This window comes from Buteo buteo, chromosome 29 (assembly GCF_964188355.1).
Source record: "Buteo buteo chromosome 29, bButBut1.hap1.1, whole genome shotgun sequence".
In the NCBI taxonomy this organism is placed as follows: Eukaryota; Metazoa; Chordata; class Aves; order Accipitriformes; family Accipitridae; genus Buteo; species Buteo buteo.
The window spans coordinates 1,154,985-1,174,099 of NC_134199.1; the positions used below are offsets into that span (position 1 = coordinate 1,154,985).

Here is a 19,115-nt window from a genome sequence, read left to right on the forward strand (position 1 = left end):
GTTTCCTCTCTTCTTTCCTTCCTCTTTGCTTCCTGGGGCTTTATTTTCTGTCAGAGGTCCATCCTTTTTGAATGACTGTCAAATGCTTGTGCAGGTGGCAGAAGTTAAGCCATGGAGCCTGGAGTCATCACAAGCTCTAGTGGGATCAGAGATGGTTGATTTGAACTTCTGATAGGGTTTGGAAGGTAATACTTAGTACACTTAGTTTTCTAAAACAGAAAGGACTTTTGTTCAGACCTTGGGAAACTATAATGAAACCCACACGTAATGTTTCAGTGGGTAAATCCTGACTAAAAATAAGAAAATTGTAAGTTGACTTTGTGATTCTGAGCCCTATACTCAAGCCTTCCTCCATAATACTAGATTTCACTCTACCACTGCAGTTCTCTTCAGCACTTGTTGGCATATTCCAGGATGAAAGTTAGAGATCAAACAGAAGCTGGAATTAGAGGGGACATGAATCAAGATAATTCTTTCTGAAATTGCTGACAGGATGAGCAATTGCAGAACAATTCTCTAGATCACTTGGATTTTGAAAAGGAAAAAAAAGGAGATGGGTGCTTGTGTTTTCAGTAATATATTTGAAGGTGTAATAAACAGAAGTTACCCAGCCAGTACTCAAGAAATATTTCTTAAGATCTACGTAAGTGCATTCTTAAATATTGTTTGCTTTTCTCACACAAATTATCTGTCTGTCCTAAAGTACATTGGCTTTAACCCTTAAAATGAAGTAGGGGAGAGCTTCACAGTGATTTCTCTTGGGCTGTTTTGCGTGGACAAGGTGCTTTCAAAATCAGGCTTTGTACCCACTGTTCTAATGTTTTTGCCTAATATTGCTACTTGACTTTGAAAATTGATGAGAGGTTACCATCTCGGAGTGGAGGCTCAGAGGCTGAGTACTACCTGTGGCTTTTAGGATCAGGGGCGGCCGCTTTCCTCCTCTTCAATAAAGAAATCTTGGTCTCTAGATGTAGCAGCAATCCTTCATCAGAGCAACAGAAATGCTGGACTTGCTCACAGTTTGCATGTGTGTTTTGTCTGGTATCAAAGACATTTCAGCCATAATGTATAAAATGCTGTTGCCTAGGCCCAATCCAGAGAATTTGGTGGATGGGGCTGATGTTAAAGGCTGGTTTGAGTGGCTCAACATTACAGAGCACACATTGGGTTCTGTGAAAGAGGAAACAGCCTCTTTTGTCAGTGCAAGCTGTACTCTGAACCGCCTGTCCTGTGAGTGCAGACCCTCAATTACCCAGGTAGTCAGCAGTTGACATACCACTGTCCTGGAAAACTAGGGAGGTCTCCAAGAAGTCTATTTTATATTGGGATAATGGCAGATATGATGAATCCTTCCCTCTTTTTTTCAAAAGTATACATTCCAGAAGACTTCAGCTGGTTGTTCTCAATATCAGGAAGGAATTTGTTTAAACATAAAACTCTCATTAAGATAATGAGATGTAAAATGAATATCATGTTACTGACCGCAGGGCAGAAAACCATCTGATGATGGTGAAGGAGAGTGTGGCATAACTGCAAAGGGGGATGGGGAAGGGGGGCAGGGATAGCCACTGAAGTCATTGCATTATTTCTGGAGCTGGGAGACCTTTCATTCGTATAGCACAATGTCTGTGCAACTGTCACGAGCTGCCAGATCCATCTCTTCACACCTCTTGAACGCAGGCAGGCAGATGAACTCCTTGATTCAACAGCTTCTTCAGTCATTCTCATTAGTGTTTTGTTAATAATTCTGACTCTGGCTTTCCTCCCCTCTCCCCTCCCAGCACTGGAGATTTCAAGGTTCAGCTTGCATAACAGGTAATAGCAGGCATTTCCTTCTCCTGTGTCGGGATATCCTGGCGCCCTTCAGTCTCTCTCTGACTGTGTTTAAAACAGACTCCAGCACAGGAAAAAAAAAAAGGGGGGGGGAAAGCCCAGTCTAAAATTAGCAGCCTTGATAGAAGAAAGGCACAAGGCTGTCCACTGTGCTGTTTGTCAATGAAACAACACATCTAAACAGGGCCAGAATGCATTTCCTCTCTGGGAAAAACAGACATGTCGAGTTTTGGGGAGGATGGGAGTGAGTGAGAGTAAAGCAGGCATCACATCGATGATCAGGGAGAACTATCCAGAAGGTATCTAGAGTTACAAAGACCATGGCATACGTGAAGAGGCTGAAGGGAGGTCTTGTTATGGCAAGGTTTTATATCTGTCTGTTGGTGGCACTGACTGATGTTTGAGGGTCTCTCTGCACCTGGAAGCTGGATCGGATGCTTTGAGTTACAGAACCTCAGCAGTCTCCTCCTCTTTTTTGGATTTCAGGTTCTTCATCCTTGATGGGTGTTTGTTGCTATGAAGACTGTATTTAAATGACCTAGGCTAGATTCTGATCTTGCAGCAGTGTAAACCTGAGGTCTCAGGAGGTTTATACCATTCTAAATATTCTGAGTTTTTAAAGTTGAAATTAAAATTTAAAATAAAATGGTGTTACTTTATTATAACCTGTTGTTTACATTGATAAAAATGGTATATTTTTAATCTGATCTTGTAAGCAGCTTGAATGTTATACTACATCAATGACAGTTTCATACATGGATATTTTATATGATTGGACTTTTGGTGTAATGAATATTGAATTACTTATTTTATGTAGTAAAGAAAGGTATTATTGCAAAATGTTAACAGTTTGTTGCCACTGCTGTCAATATGGAATTGTGATAAAACCATTTCCTCCTTTCCTCATTCATTTCTGTATATAGTCTGTGACCATAAGAATTACTGTGGGAAATTTATTTATAGCAGTCAATGTTATGAATTGACTTCAGCTTTCTTTGCTAGATTGCAGATGTATCTGTCTATCAAAATCCAGCTGATGGATTAAAATTCAGTTAGCTAAAAGCAAGTAATCATGTTTCAGCAAGACATCAAAAACTTGCTCGGCCATTCTGCTCTGCTTTCAAACCATTTCTTTGGTATATTTTATCCTGCTAAATTATGGGATTACATTGCTTCCAGTTTATTTCTTTCATGTTTGCCTTCCTGGTTTCATAGGAAATAATAAAGGCTTGTTTTTCTTGGTTGGCAGAAGACTCATTCTGATACATACAAGATAAAAGCTTCTATTCATGTACTGCAGAATCTCATGGGGAGAGCTTTTAAGAGACAATGAGCTTACTTTTAGTTTTAGGCCTTTTTGCTATTCTTTGCCACTTGAAAGATTTATAAAGTAAGAAACTCTTTTCCACCTGAATTTAATAGAGATGAAGTAATTTTCCATCAGTAAAAAGAAGTGGACTTACTGGCGAGTTGGAACACGGCAGCTATGGCCTCCTCCCACCACTGGGTATCCTGAGAAATGATAGGTAGCTCCATCAGGCCCAGGACGAAGATGAGCTGGCCAGCAGTCAGAGCAACAGTGGCGATGAGGTTACAAGCACGCATCATGTCAAACTGCACTAGGGAAACATAAGAAGTGAGCATAAAGTTAAAATTATATAAAATTCAGAAAAAAAAAAAATCCTGGCTGAGCAGGTAATGTAAAATTTGTCCGTCCATAGAAAATTATTCTCAAGACACTATTCCTATTCCCAGCAGTCACTTGCTTTATCTGCATTCCCTGTGGTCTGATTAAGAAAAGATTTTCTTTCAGATGTGTATTGAATCTTTCCTTTAGTTACACAGCATCCCTTAAGTATTGCTTCAGTGCAAAACTCTTGTATGAAAGAAGCAGCTAATTTCCAAGGATGGCCAACTGGAGGTGCTTGACTTTTGCCCCATGAAGATTCTAGCTATGATTAGTAGCCAGAATTGTTTGGGGCAGGAATGGTGTTTGTTTTGCATTTGTGTGGCACTGACTGGAATGGAACCTTAGTTCATAAATAGGTTTTCAAGACCCTAAAATAATAATAATCCAAAAGATGAATCTATACCATCCTGAATTTTTTTCACCTAGTCCATCTGTATTGTCCTAGAAAACATCCTGTGGATGTTAACACTAACATCTTACTGGTTTAAGAGAGCTTTGTATAGAGGCTTCTTAACTTTTCCTTCTTTTAATGTTTATTAATCTTTTGGATGCACTGGAAAGACCCTTATATTTCTATCTGCGTAACGAGGAGAATGGTTGCAATGAAAATGTCAGTCCTTGGCGATTCTGAATGAGGTGTTATGGCATAAGTTATGTGTATAAATAAAAAGTTACTTTATATAAAGTTTATATATATATTAGTGGATGTTGTTGTGGGAGTCTACTATTGACCACCCGGCCAGGACAACAACACTGATGAATTGTTCTACAAGGAATTAAAGGATATCTCTAGATCAACTGCCCTTCTCCTTATGGGTGATATTAACTTCCCAGACATCAACTGGGAATATCATACAGCAGACACAAACAGGTCCAGGAAATTTCTGAAGCACACTGAAGGTAACTTCTTGGTACAAGTACTGAGGGAGCCAACTAGGAAAGGTGCCTTCCTAGATTTGTAGTTTGTAACCAGAGAGGGACTCGTGGGTGAAGTGGTGATTGGTGGCTGCCTTGGTCACAGTGACCACAAAGTAGTTGAGTTTCAAATTGTTGGTGATAGGAGAAAAACTGCCAGCAAAACTTCAACGCTGGATATGGGGAGAGCAGACTTCAGGCTGCTGAGGGGGTTAGTCAGTAAGATCCCCTGGGAATCTGCTTTTGAAGGTATTGGGGTCCATGAATGCTGGTCACTTTTTAAGAGCCATCTCTTAAGAGCGCAGGAGCAGGCAATTCCAAAGTGTCAGAAGTCATGCAAGTAGGGCAGAAGGCCAGCTTGGCTGAGCAGGGATCATCTTCCAGAATTTATGCAGAAAAAGAAAGCGTACAGACATTGGAAGCAAGGACAGGCAACACGGGAGGACCACAGGGATGCTGTTTGCCACTGTAGGGAGAAAATTTGTGTGGCCAAAGCTCGATTAGAGTTCAAGCTGGCCAGCACTGTGAAGGACAACAAAAAGAGCTTTTTAAAATATGTTAACAGCAAAAGGAGAACCAGAGGTAACATTGATGAGGTCAGTCAACTCACAAATAGAGACACAGAAAAAGCAGAGATGTTTAATGCCTTCTTTGCCTCTGTCTTTAACGCCCACGATGGGCTCTGGGGCCACCAGAGCCCTGTGTTGGAAGACCATGACTGGGGGTATGATAACCTCCCAGCTGACCCTGAACTTGTTTGAGACTTGCTGCTCCAGCTGGATGCGCCTAAATCTACGGGGGCTGATAGGACTCGTCCCAGGATACTGAAGGAGCTGGCTGATGTCATCGCAGGACCTCTATTCATTATTTTTCAATGGTCTTGGGAGTCTGGAGAGGTCCCAGTTGACTGGAAGCTGGCAAATGTTGTCCCAGTTTTCAAGAAGGGTAAGAAGGAAGACCCTGGTAATTACAGACCTGTCAGTCTCACTTCAGTGCCTGGTGAAATTATGGAGAAGGTTATTCTGGGAGTTACTGAAAAACACTTGAGGGACAACACAATCGTTGGTCATAGCTAGCATGGGTTCATGAGAGGAAAGTCCTGCTTAACCAACTTAATTTCCATTTATGACAAGGTCACCCATCTAGTTGATCAAGGGAAGCCAGTACATGTGGTGGGTTTGGATTTTAGCAAAGCTTTTGATACTGTCTGTCACAGTATCCTTCTGGACAAACTGTCCAGCACGCAGCTAGACAAGACCATACTACCTTGGGTGAGCAGTCGGCTGATGGGTCAGGCTCAAAGAGTTACAGTAAATGAGATTACATCAGGCTGGTGACCAGCCACCAGTGGAGTTCCCCAGGGCTCAATTTTAGGGCCAGTGGTCTGTAATGTTTTTATAAATGATCTGGACACAGAAATCGAATGTACATTAAGTAAGTTTGCTGATGATACTAAACTGGAGGAGCTGTGGACTCCCTCGAGGGTAGAGAGGCCTTACGGAGAGATCTGGATAGGCTAGAGAGCCGGGCAATCACCAAGCATATGAAATTCAAGAAGAGCAAGTGCCGGATTCTCCACCTGGGACGGGGTAATCCTGGTTATACGTACAAAATGGGGGATGAGAGGCTGGAGAGCAGCCCCATGGAAAGAGATCTGGGGGTCTGGGATGATGGCAAGTTGAATCTGAGTCAACAGTGTGCCCTGGCAGCCAAAAGGGTCAACCATGTCCTGGGGTGCATCAAACACAGCGTAGGTAGCCGGTTGAGGGAGGTGATTGTCCCACTCTGCGCTGCACTGGTGTGGTCCCACCTCAAGTACTGTGTGCAGTTTTGGGCGCCTCAATATTAGAAGGACATCAAACTATGAGAGTGTGCCCAGGGAAGGGCAACCAAGATGGTGAAGGGTCTCGAGGGCAAGACTTATGAGGAGCAGCTGAGGTCACTGGGCTTGTTCAGCCTGAAGAAGAGAAGGCTGAGGGGTGCCCTCATTGCAGTCTACACCTTCCTCAAGGGGGGCAGCGGAGGGGGAGGTCCTGATCTCCTCTCTCTGGTGCCCAGCAATAGGATATGAGGAAAGGGAATGAAGCTGTGTCAGGGGAAGTTCAGACTGGACGTTAGGAAAAGGTTCTTCACTGAGAGGGTGGCTGGTGCCTGGAACAGGCTGCCCAGGGAGGTGGTCATGGCATCAAGCCCGTCAGAGTTCAGGGAGTGTCTGGATGATGCTTTTAGTTATGTGGTTTAGTTGTAGGTAGTCCTGTGAGGAGCAGGGAGTTGGTCTCGATGATCCTTATGGGTCCCTTCCAACTCGAGATATTCTATGATTCTATATTAAATATAAATAACAAATGCAGAAATGATTACAGACATACATATCTGGAGTCTTGGCTAGAAACCTGATTAAAATGTGTCTCCCAGCTGGCTACTGAATGGAATATATTCATTGCAAAGTTGGGTACTTTTAGTCAGGCTTTTTCCTACTTTTCCTGTTAACCTGGTGGATGTCCTGTTTTCATCCTTTTCCTTCCTCTCTAGCAAAAGGTGGGATTTGTAAATATTGTGCAATTCAACATCTCTTGCTAATATGTTGCTGCTATTCTGAAATCGAAGCAGGTCAGTGTTTAAGTTGGCATATATTAGAAGAAGAATGACATGAATATTCACCAAATTTTCAAAGGTGACTTAACTGGTTATAAGTTTAGTGGGTGCACTGACCACCAGAATTTGATTCCTGATCTTCCAAGGAGACTGCTAGGAAGTGCAGAAAACAAAACTTGATATAAACAAGCAAAAGTAAACATCATTGTGGTAATCATTGAGTCTGGTCTACTTTTGTGAGTCATAAAAACGAATTTACCCTTTGTTTTCCCCTCATAGGTCATCTTTATCTTCTAGTGTTCTAAATAACAACTCACAATTTAATTAAAATATAATAAAATATGGTATTGCATCTGAAAGAGTTAGTTAAGAACCATAGTCCATTAAACTTTTTCATGTTGAATAAAATGTTAAGAAAATAACATACTAAGTATTTGGGGGTTTTCCTAGTAAGTTCATCTCTGACCAGAAAGGAAAATTATTTCACTCAAAAAAAATAGTTTGCTCAAAGGTTTTGTGTTTAACTTTTACAGTTGTCCTTTCTAGCATTGGGAGCATTTAGATCTCTTGCCATGTTGAATGCTTACAGGTCATGAGGCATGTTGGCTGATAACAGAATCATATTCAGATGTCCGAGCTTTGTAAGTACCAGTAAAACTTTGAGCATTTGGAGTGTTCTTCTGTTTTTCCACTTAAATGGACTTCTGTAATACTTTGAGGGCCAATGGTTGCTGAAGAGATATTAATGACTTTCAAATGAGAAATGTACTAAGTAAAGAGCAGGCTTGCATCCATTATTATTAAAGTACTTTCATTTGTCAACAGAGCTATCTGTAGTGTCAAAATAAAAAAATAGTTGGTTTACAGCCATAATGAATTCTGTTGCTTTGCCATAGATTATATTGTATCTAGCATACTAAAAATAGGTAGTTTATGACTGTGACTCAGTTGAATTCCAACAGAATTTGTAATAAATTAGTCTTTAAATAATGGTTCTATGACAGCTGTTCTCTCTTGCAATTGGAGAGAGCAGTAGCATTGGATGTGTAACACTGATGATCTTTACTGCTGTTTGTAAGAACTGCAGACTTAGGGATGCTTATTTGCTTATTTACATTACCCTGTTCAGAGAGCTGTAGAAATGCAACTGATATTTTGCATACCTGCTTCTTTTAACTAAAAAGAAGGTCGCACATGGTCCAGGTTGGAACCGCAACAGGATGATGACAGGTAGAATAAGGAGGAAGCAGCTCATATGATTTCATTAAATGTGAAAACAGTTCTTTTTATGGAATAAGGTTTTACAAGAATTGAGTACCCTTCCATATTTCATATTAGAATATTGTTTTTTTATTCTAATAGGTTTAATGTCTGATCTGTCATCTTTTGGTTTTGTTCTAGAATTGTAATGATCCCTCTTCCTCAGAGGGGAAAAAATCAAACTTCGTAATGCATAGCTCTTATAAACTCCATTCTTCTTGCAGTAGAGCTTGTTAATTGTATTCAGCCTGAAAGTGCCACTCTGCAGATGCCTATGCTTTCTTACTCACAGCCATTGTAACTTTGCATGTTGTTAGCTCAGCACATGGTAATTCTATTTTGTACACACACAGCCCTAAGCTGAGCTGCTGCAACATGAAACCTACCACCCCAAAAGGTGGTAGTTGCAGAAAGCAGCTCTGGACTCCTTGTATTGAGGACAACCACTGCACAACACTGATCAAGAAAGGGAATTGAGTGTGCAATTTCAAAGCATTTCTTCAGAGCCTGTACCCAAAGATGTTGAAGGTGTAAATCATGTTGAGGAAGGCCAGGCCACAAAGCTCTTTTCCTGCTTGAATGAGTGTTCCATCCAGGAATAAATATTTCTCATCTCATATAAAATTGGCTGCAATATAGTTTTTGTAAAAGCTGTGAAATTTAGTGCTTACCTTTGTGCTCTTTACTCTGCCTGTTGCTGTTTTAAATTATATGTAAATTAGAAATTCCTCAGCAGCCATCTTCAGTCCATTCTGATGTGTTTTCTATAGACTTTATAATTAGTATGAATTTAGGATCATCTGTTCAACCATTTCAAACATTTTTGCTTCATTTACAGTCTTCATGATCCCATTGTAACTTTCTGTGGCCATTGCAGACTTCCATCAACTTTTGCAGAATGATTTATGTTAGCCGCAATTGGTAAAACAAGAGGTTCATAATGATTATAATGTCTGCACAATTACTGGTGGCATTTGTGTTAACCATTACCTTCTAGAATCTATTGTCTAAGACTGTCATGACATAGGTATTTTGGATGTCCTACCTTTTTTGTTTTGAACTTGTTAATGTCGCCTGTCTCCTGAAGTTTAACTGTGAAAGGGGTTTCCTATAGCTAGAGGTGGATGCTTACAGCAGAACAGAACTGGATGCCGCAGAAGGTTTTTATTCCTTAGTGTGTATCAGACATAGGTGAAGGAGAGAGGGCAATCCAGAGTATATCTCTGCTTTACACCTATCTTTCCTTCACCTCCCTTAAGATGCAACTTGGTTGTTGAGAATTGGAAAGGATTAGACACTGAATGGCTCCAAAACTTTGCTCTAAGCAGCCGTTGTTCATCAATATAAAATGCTAGTCTCTCACTTTTTCCTTCTGGAAGTCTATCTTGATCCCAGTTTACTCTGAGAAGTAATTAATTCATGGACAGGGTATCCAGCTGGGTCTCTTGTACAGCTGGGGGTACTGGCTAATGAATTCTGCTTTGTTTAAAACACAGTGATCCGTCAAGGGTCAAAACCCAAACTCCAGGGATGGGACCAATTCAAATTCCTTGTTGTTTTGCTCACTTCCTAGACCAGATGTATCCATCTGGATTAGAAATGTTGATTTGATTTTGTTATTTGCAAGCAGCAATTTTGTTTTGTTATGTTCCTTGATAGCCCCAGGACTATTTGTGCTTTGCAGAAGTAGGTTAGTCATATTGGAGAGAAATTTGCAGTGTTTTGGGATAATGAGGAAGGATGATCTCACTGAAAAATCAGATTAAGCTAATTGCTTAAAATGTGAGGTTTTCTTCCCCTTTTCTGTCTGCATATAGGGGGAAAAAGAATCATAACTGGCAATTTAAGCTTTTTTACTGATTAAAGCACAGAGTGCATATGAAGGAAACTAAATGGCCCAATAATATTTGTCTAAAACTTCCCCTGAGAAATACCACTTTTGGTGAACAAAATTTTAGTGCAAACTTAGGTCCAGTTTCTGTAAATTCCTAAGTTACAAGCCCTGGGAAGAGTCTAGTGACCGTACATTTATTCACTATATAGGGACAGTACTGACTGAACACCTCACTGTGGCTTCACAATTTCCTGCCTGTCATCTAAGCTGCAGGGGCTGACTGTGAGCATGCTGTTATCGTATCCCCACTGTGGAACACAAAATGTGTTACATCAAAAAAAGCTATTTAAACTTTGTAATTAGATGGGCAGGATTTCATTATGCTTAGCTGAAGGATAGTACCACCTTTAGGCTGCTGCTAAGTTGATTACATCTATCAGTTCATCCATACTTTAAATCTCCTGAGGAATTTTGCTGCCTTTTTTCTACTGATTGTTTTGGTGTTAAACAACTACTTTAGTTGTGTTTAACTTCAGTTTTCCTTTAACCAAAAGTTACCCTTTTGGGTATTGATTTTAAAAATCATTCCAACCACTAGATTTCTGAGTGTAATACCTTTTCATCATTGACTTGCTTTTTAAACATTACTCAATTGTTAACCTTTTTTTCACTGTCAATATAAAAAGGCAGACTTTATAGGAGGAATTCAATGGTTGCTATGTTTGCGATGAAAGGAAATTTAAAAAAAGTATTCTATTGGTGATCTTTCCTTTTTATGGTTCTTGGGTTTATTTATTGATTACTTATTCAGTGAATTATTGAGTATACATTCTGAGATGTACCTGATTGTCTTCATAAACGTTTCATGTTCATATGTGACTTTATTCTGGAAAGGAGGATAAATGGTTGTGTTTCTGAAATAGAGATTTCTAAATAATTATGGCTAGAACTGGTAATGCTTCTTATGCTTAAGTTGCTTCACTTATTTTTGTAAGAACCCATTTTCAGTTGCTTGTAACTGCTTGACTTCATCTTCTTGGGCTGGGTGTCTGCACACTGAGATCATATTCTGCTGTTAAAATTTAATCTAACTACACCAGTAATTAGATTTTCTCTAATATAATCACAAGATTCTAACTGAGTACACTGTTTTCCTCTGGAACTTGACTTGGCACCTAGAGTACTGTGTTACCTGGAGTACTCGTTCAGCTCTGGGACCTCCAATGTAAGAAGGACATGGACCTGTTGGAGTGAGTCCAGAGGAGGGCCACAAAGATGATCAGAGGGCTGGAGCACCTCTCCTATGAAAACAGGCTGAGAGAGTTGGGGTTGTTCAGCCTGGAGAAGAGAAGGTTCCGGGGAGACCTACTTGTGGCCTTCCAGTACTTAAAGGGGGCCTACAGGAAAGATGGGGAAGGACTTTTTATCAGGGAGTGTAGTGATAGGATGAGGGGTAAGGGTTTTAAACTGAAAGAGGGTAGATTTACATTACATATTAGGAAGAAGTTCTTTACTGTGAGGGTGGTGAGGCACTGGTGCAGGTTGCCCAGAGAAGTTGTGGCTGCCCCATCCCTGGCAGTGTTCGAGGCCAGGTTGGATGGGGCTTTGAGCAACCTGGTCTAGTGGAAGGGGTCCCTGCCCATGGCGGGGGGGGTGGAACTAGATGGTCTTTAAGGTCCCTTCCAACCCAAACCATTCTATGATTCTATATTTTGCTGAGGTGTTATCCTGAGATATGGGATACATCTCCTGCTATTCTATTAATACTTACTCCAGTAAGTAGTCTGATAAGTCTTAGTATACACTGCCTTAACAGAACCATAGCTGGCAGCTAAATCCTCTGAAAGCCCAGCAGCGCTAGGCATGTTCATCACATCATGGCTCTGTTGTCACAGAGCAGTGGATATGCCACAGTACTGACTACAGTCTTTGCATGTGTTCATCCAGCCAGTGGTACCAGACACTCAAGAGCAGAGAGCAAAGAGTTTGTTCTGTCCAAGCTCTGAGCCCTCGCTATGTGGCTCCAGTGAGCTCCACTTCTCATTCCTGCCCCAGTTACTAAGCCATTTGGAAAATAAGTAACAGCTATGCCTGTGCATTAACCTAAAGGTTTGAAGCCTGCCCATGATTCAGGTTGAGCTTAGTGCATGGTTTTGTACAGCAGAGTTCTACTTTTTCAGCCTTTTGGAGTAATTTTTAAAATCCACATTATAGGGACTTTAGAAATGCAAAGCCAAGCATCCAAACACTGGGAAAAGCCAGAATAGTACACTTTTACCTAAATGGGCTTATACTGTTTTTTCCTGGGAGATCTGATCCCTTCAACACATGAAATAGTGCTTTGCAAAAAAGCTGAAATGGTGCCGTTCAGACTGGCTCTCTATTTGACTTCTGTCCTGCTAACTCTTACTTATGGTCTTGCTGTTAATGAAATTGCGTTCCAACCTGGAGAACTGAATTCTGTATTAATAAATAATTTTAGAAGAAACCCTTCTTTATAATTCTAAAAAAAATCTACTTTAGCCAAACTTCTGGCAACTAATTGTGTGTTCCTCTTGTTTTGGATGTCAGCATTGTCAGCAAAGACAGATGTGCTGTGCCTTGAATATCAAGAGCACTATGAAAAAGCAAAGTACAACTATGCTTCATTTTACAATGTAGACATAGGAGATTCAGCACTTACTGTTAAAATAGTTAAGAGATTATAAGGACAATAAATAGAATCACTGTAATTATTCATTGACAGTCAGCATGCTATGCCTCCCAAACTTCTGCTCTATTAATGAAGTTTTTGCACATTTCATTCCTTCTGCTGATTTAAATATGTGGTATTTATGTTGTTAACCTCTTGAGCTGTTTTAGACTATGAATTAGGAAATTCGTTGAAACACTTTAACAGTATTTGTGAAACAAACTAAAACAAATGCTGGCAGTATCTAAGTGCACCTTTGCCTGACTATTTAACTGAGACTGTGGGAAGATCTAATTAAAGCATTGCCTCTTTGATACAGATATATTTTGATGGTCTGAATATACAATAATTTCTGAAAAATGAAACAGATCTAAATCTAGTTTTTTCTTCATCAGTTTGTCCTTTCCACATGAGCATGTTGTTTGCATGTCTTATTGTAAGGACAGGGCTTTATCCTCAAAAGGAAAGTGTCTCCCTCTCTCTTTTCTTTTTAAATCTCCATAAGCAGCCATATAGCTTTCAGCTGCAAGAAGTCCTCAGTATGTTCTGTTGCTGGATGGATATCTTAAAAATGAGAACAGTCACTTATTTTGCTTGGTTTCATCTCCTGCGTAGCTTTGTAAAGTATGCAATTTATGCTTTTTCACGTAAAAATAATATTTTTTTAAAGGGGGGGAATCCAATCGATTTCGGCATAATTAAAAGAATGTTCTGATGTGAGAAACTGGTGAAATCTTCCATCCCTTTAGGAATTTTGGAACTTCATGATTGAGCTCATCTGAGCGTGAAACTTCATATCTGATTATTTAGTTTGAAAAGCATACAGATCTTGTTTGGGGAGAGAAGAAGAGTGTGGTTGGTGGTTGTTTTCTTAACAGCGTCAGTAGTTACTTTTAGAGTGAAGACATAGCTACATCAACTATTTTCAACATGAACAAGTGCTTGTGGTTAAATGGTGGGCACCTTTCAAACTCAACATTAAGACCAATTCTACACAGTGATCAATTTTAACAGACAAGGCTGTTACATAGTTCTGGTTGAGATGTTAGTTGTCTACATGTTATGGTTTGCCTGTTTAGAAACATCAGTAGGGTATTCTTGTTGGTGGCTGTAATAAATGCATTTAATCTGAAATTTTCAAAAGCTCCATAGCTGTTTTCACTCTTAATGCTTTAACTGAATTCAAAGTCTCAATAGTGAGAGTAATCAAACATTGACTTCTCTGATAATATTTCTTGCAACACATGTGAAGGTACTGTATTGAAACACATATTAGGTTCATTTTCCTATCCTGGATCCCCAAAAGTTTTGAACTTTTCCAAAATAAGTACACAGCATAGTAAAATCCACATTAAAATGAGCATTCACTCTAATTTGAAGAGCCAGCCGTCTTACAATTCACCTCCAGAAAGATTGCATATTGGCCTCTACTATTAAATTAGTAATTTCACTTATTTAAATATTGATCATATTGCAGATGTTAGGAAAGGGAATCACAAGCCCTGAGCTGTCAGCTGTCTGCACTGCCGCCATCTCTGTGTAACAGCCTGAGCAATTTACCAGGCAACCATGTGTATAGTAAGGTTTTGGGCTTTTTTTAATCTGATGGTAGTTCCTGTCTTCTCCAAATGCAGTGGGCCTCCTTTCTTGATCTGTATATATTGAAAACATTACGTGTGTTTACAACATGCTCAGCTGCTTGACTCAGCCCGGCTTCCATACAGCCAAATTTCAGAGAACTTTGTGGACATTGGAAATTTGTGTAAATACAGTGGACATTGGCACTCAGGTGAACTGGAGCCTCTGCAAGCAAACGTCAGCTCCTTATTCCCACACGGAGCAGCATCCTGCCTTAACTGCTGTACTTCATAGTGTACATGTGTTTGCATAAATCATACATTTAGGCTGAACAGGTGTTCATATTTGGTCCCTATGGCAGTCACGTAGGCGCTCATGATACCGTGCCTGTCCCTGGCACTGGTTTTACTTCCTTGTAAGAACTACAATTAATGAGAGCTATCTTGCTCTGGGCATCTGTAGTTGATATACGCTTCCCACTGTTGGGATTTTTGTTACATCTTCTGGAGCCCCAAAGAACTGAGCAAGGTTTTTAGATCTTTTTAAACCCCTCCCTATTCCTGCGTCTCCACATTGTTCATAATGTTCTTTAGACAAAAAGGGACAGACTGTGACCTTGGCTAATGAATAAATCAGCTCCATCTGTCCACCCAGAGATAGCCTTGTAGCACAGTAGGACTTAAGGGCATATTTGTACCGCGCAGCGTGGCTAAAAATATCTAAGCTGACTCCAAGTCATCTGGTGTGTTCACACAGTGCAATGCAGTATTACTGGCCAGGACAAAGGTAACGGTGGCTTTGAGTAGGTCTGGTTTGTTCTGAGAGGGCATCACTGGTGGTGTAGCTGCATGTTCTTGCTACTTGAGGTAGCTTGTGTGTCCCTGTGTGATGCTGCATCGCTTGGTATGCTGTGTCTGCTCATGCATCAAGTGGGCACAAAGCTGACTACTGAGTACTCCAGACACGCTGTCTTACCCAAGATCTTACTACGTGTATGCTTCTACTATATGTGGTCTTTTTTTGAAGGGTTAAGAGATGCAGACAAGAGCATAATCTTCCCAAATTTTGCAACAGCTCTGAAACTGCATGTCCATATCCTTTGGCAAATTTCTTTGCCCTCACTCAGATGACAGGAGAGTGAAGCTACCTGGCTAGGTTTTGTTAAAGTGTTTTGAAGAGGGGATGTGCTGTCTGGCTTCTCGGTGAAGCCTTTAAGTTTGTATCACCTAGTGGTTTGTCCATGTTAGAAAAACTTTGATTGGTGTCCTCATAACTGGGCTCTGATTCTCTGCATAAGCAAAGATTTCAGATCTGATAGTTCGTTGCCACTAAAAGGGAACTATCTCACCCATCATCACACTTGCCATCGCTCAGCTCATGCTAGAAGCAGTACTTGTTGGACTCCTGATACCACTGGTTAATCCAACAGAAAAACTACCATGCAAAAAACCCGTCCTATCCTGCTGCTCAAACCTTCCACTCCAAACCTGGGTATTTTCTTGCTGTTAGGCATTTGAACTGTCTCACAGAAGCTTTTTAGCATCACAGATGGTTGAAAGAAGGGTGCAGGAGTGCACAGTGAGAAGGAGAGAAAGAAAGAAGTGGATAAAGACAAATGGAAGGGTCTGAGATCTCTCCCTTCCAGGAGCAGTGAGGCTTGAGCTTGAAGAACAGAGTTGAGGTGCTTTCCCCTAGGACCAAAGTCATCCACGTTTCTTGTGTTGTGCCTTGTTGAAATAGTTCACATTGAGGTGCTTTGTCCCCATATAATATTTTTAATATCATTTACTCCTATCCCTGGATTTTTTTTCCTATTTCTAATCTTTTTTTTTTTTGGTCACAGTGTCTCTTTGCTGCAGCATCTGTAATCTCCCCTTGTCTTTTATGTCACTTGGTATTTATACCAGTGGTCCTTTACTGACACTTTAATATCCTTGATGTGGTGTTTACATCATAGGATTTGAATGTAAAACACCTTAGTTTTCCTCTTGCTCCAGTGGTTTGTGTTATGGTGAAATAATTCACACAGATGTCCTGTTAGTGGGGAATTGGATCAGAGAGGTATTTGGTATGGAATTTGACTTTGTGCTTCCAGAGAGGCTTTTGGCAGACATGCTCCATCACGTTGACTTTTCTGTTCATTCTCTGCACTATCTTTTGACAGATCAGTTACTATGAAATTTACTCAAAATATGCAAAACTTCAATTATTATTTGTTTCAATTTGCTGTAGTTTATTTTTAGTTTAAGCACATGCAAGTCCTGACACAATGAGCTACTTCCATAATGTTTTTGAAAATCATTTTGCTTGAGCTGTGTACATGATGAGGTGAAAAAAAACCACCCCAGCTTTATTGTGTCCCCTGAGAAGGTGCTTTGCCAATGATTTCAATGGGAGAAAGAGCATGCAGTGAAAGTCAGTGAAAAAAAGGTTTTAAGAATGTGCTTCTCTCTGCCAGTGAGCAAACCTGCTTATAGTAGTGCATTTAGTTGGCTGTTATTTACATAGTAATTTTACAGAAGCCGTCAGTATATGGAAAAGCAAATTTTCAAATATTTTACAGTTTTTCTGTTGAACTGTGAGACAAATAACTTGCAGGATTGTGGCCTTTTTTGCATTGCTATTGGAAGAGCATATTTTCTATTTATTGTTCTACCAGTGGCATCCAAAATACTACATGTTAACTCCTATCATCGAGGAAGGAATTTATTTGTTCAGGAAGTTTTTTTTATATGTATGTATACATATACACACAGACACATGTTTGTGATTTATCTACAGCTGACAGATGAAGATTGTCATATATATTACTAAAATAACATGTGGTTTTAATTAGATAAATTCTTTAAAATAACAAAAACGTGGATGCAGAATCAGGCTTATATTGTGTACAATCCATGGAAACATATTTGTCTTAAAAATATGTGCAACAGATTTGTTTCTTCCTTAGTTTGTCATGGCACAGCTGCAGAGGTGAGATTTTTTCTTTTAAATGCTTTATAAAGATTCAGAATTGGCCTGTTGCTTACTATTTCCTTCCAGATTAAATAGTGAATGGATGCTTTATTCCTCACAAATTGAGTCATTTGGCTTCCAAGTCCTCCTTTAAATGAGAATTTTTAAGATTGTTTGTTAGAGAATTCTTCTGGGGACTTGATCATGCTATAATTATTACTCTGAAATTTTAAAATTTTCTATCACATTTTGCTGCTTTTTTATGTAGGAAGTTGCTGCCCATACAATTCTGCTATGAAACTGATACATCTGTGCCAGTCTTTATAGCACCACCCATCTTCTGACCTGTGCACAGCAAGAAATGCAAGTTTGTATGTTTAAAATGCTGCAGGAGCCAAATTCAATATGCAGGAGCTGTTGAAAATAGAACATGTACTTTTAAAATTCATGAATGGTATGCATGTTTTTCAAGTTAGAACATGGCTTATAAATATTAATTGGAGCAGTGATGCCAGTGATGAAGTTGCAGATACACATCAAGGAAATTTCTCAACAGTCTAATCCTTTTTATAATTATTTGTCATTACAAACGTTCTTTCAGTTAAAAAAGAATTGAAAGTTAGGTTTAGGGCTAGTTTCAAAGTTTTCAGTTTGTGATTTATGCAGGTTTAACATTAGCAAATGTGCAAAAAATGTTACTGCACAATTTTGTTGGAAAACATGATATGGAATGGGTCCACATTAAAGCATTTTTTTTAAAAGAAATTCCTCTCATATTTCTTTGTTTTCGTCTCCAGAAAGATATGAGAGACTTTGAGGAGGAGCAGAGCATTTTGCTTTCTCCACATTTCAAACCATGAAAAAAAAATCTATTTGAAATCACTTATGTTACTAATACCACCGTACTTCAGAGGCACCAGAGCTGTTCATGAGCAGTGTTAAAATCTCTGGAAAACCCTAGTGTCTGTCAAGGGATGAACTTTATAGATATTTGTTCTGTTAAATTCAATTCCTTGAAGGATGCAGTTCAAACATTGATTTGGCGGAACGAACAGCCCCGAGGCACTGCTGCTCACAGCCCTCCTCTCTTAACAGCTTGCTCAGGTGCCTGCCTGGAAGCCAGGAGAGGCTTGCAGTGGAGCAAACTTCTTGGCACCAGGGTTAGCTGTGGTCACAGCCGTGGTGTCCGAGATGACCGCAGGTATTCCAAGCACAGTTCTGCTCTAGTTTCTTAATGAGAGCAGGGTTGCACCGTTAACATTACGAATGTGATAAGTTAGGTGCACTTTTTTATTATTCAGCTTTATAATTCTCAACATTGGCTTACAGGTTTCATCTTATCAAAAAATTTAACTAGCTCAGTTTAAGCTATATGCATTCTTTAGATCCCATGAGTCTGTGAATTTGCAAAATGAGAAATACACCATGCTTAATGATTTTCATGTTCTCCAAGTAGTATGCTAATTGTGTTTTTTCACCAAGAAGAATAGTTGCATACATTAAGGCCTATCTCAATTTTACATTTTTTTACCAAAACTAGTTCTGTCTTTTCTGCTCCTGGCACTTCCAACAAAAATAAACAGAAGAGAGAAATAACTTTGCATGGCATCTGAATACCTTCTTTAGGTTTTTTTTTAATTTTATGGTATTCAGAGCAACTGTGGTTGGGATTTAATGTATTGAGCAGGAAGGGATATGCTTATAGCAGGAACCCAAGAGGGAAAAGCGAGATGTCTGAAAGCTTAGACTTACACTTCACAGAT

At 39.7% G+C, this 19,115-nt stretch overlaps 2 protein-coding genes across 2 annotated transcripts in view; one reads left to right on the forward strand and one right to left on the reverse strand.

Annotated features, from left to right (window-relative positions):
- The window catches only part of IFT140 (intraflagellar transport 140), a 90,135-nt gene that overhangs the window by 50,708 nt on the left and 20,312 nt on the right, over nucleotides 1-19,115 (forward strand). The gene's annotated exons all lie outside the window — the stretch shown is intronic.
- Nucleotides 1-19,115, reverse strand: part of TMEM204 (transmembrane protein 204) — a 32,371-nt gene that overhangs the window by 11,987 nt on the left and 1,269 nt on the right. Inside the window, exon 2 of the mRNA XM_075059483.1 lies at nucleotides 3,297-3,452. Within this exon, the coding sequence (XP_074915584.1) occupies nucleotides 3,297-3,452 (156 nt within the window). The remainder of the gene's footprint in view (nucleotides 1-3,296; nucleotides 3,453-19,115) is intronic.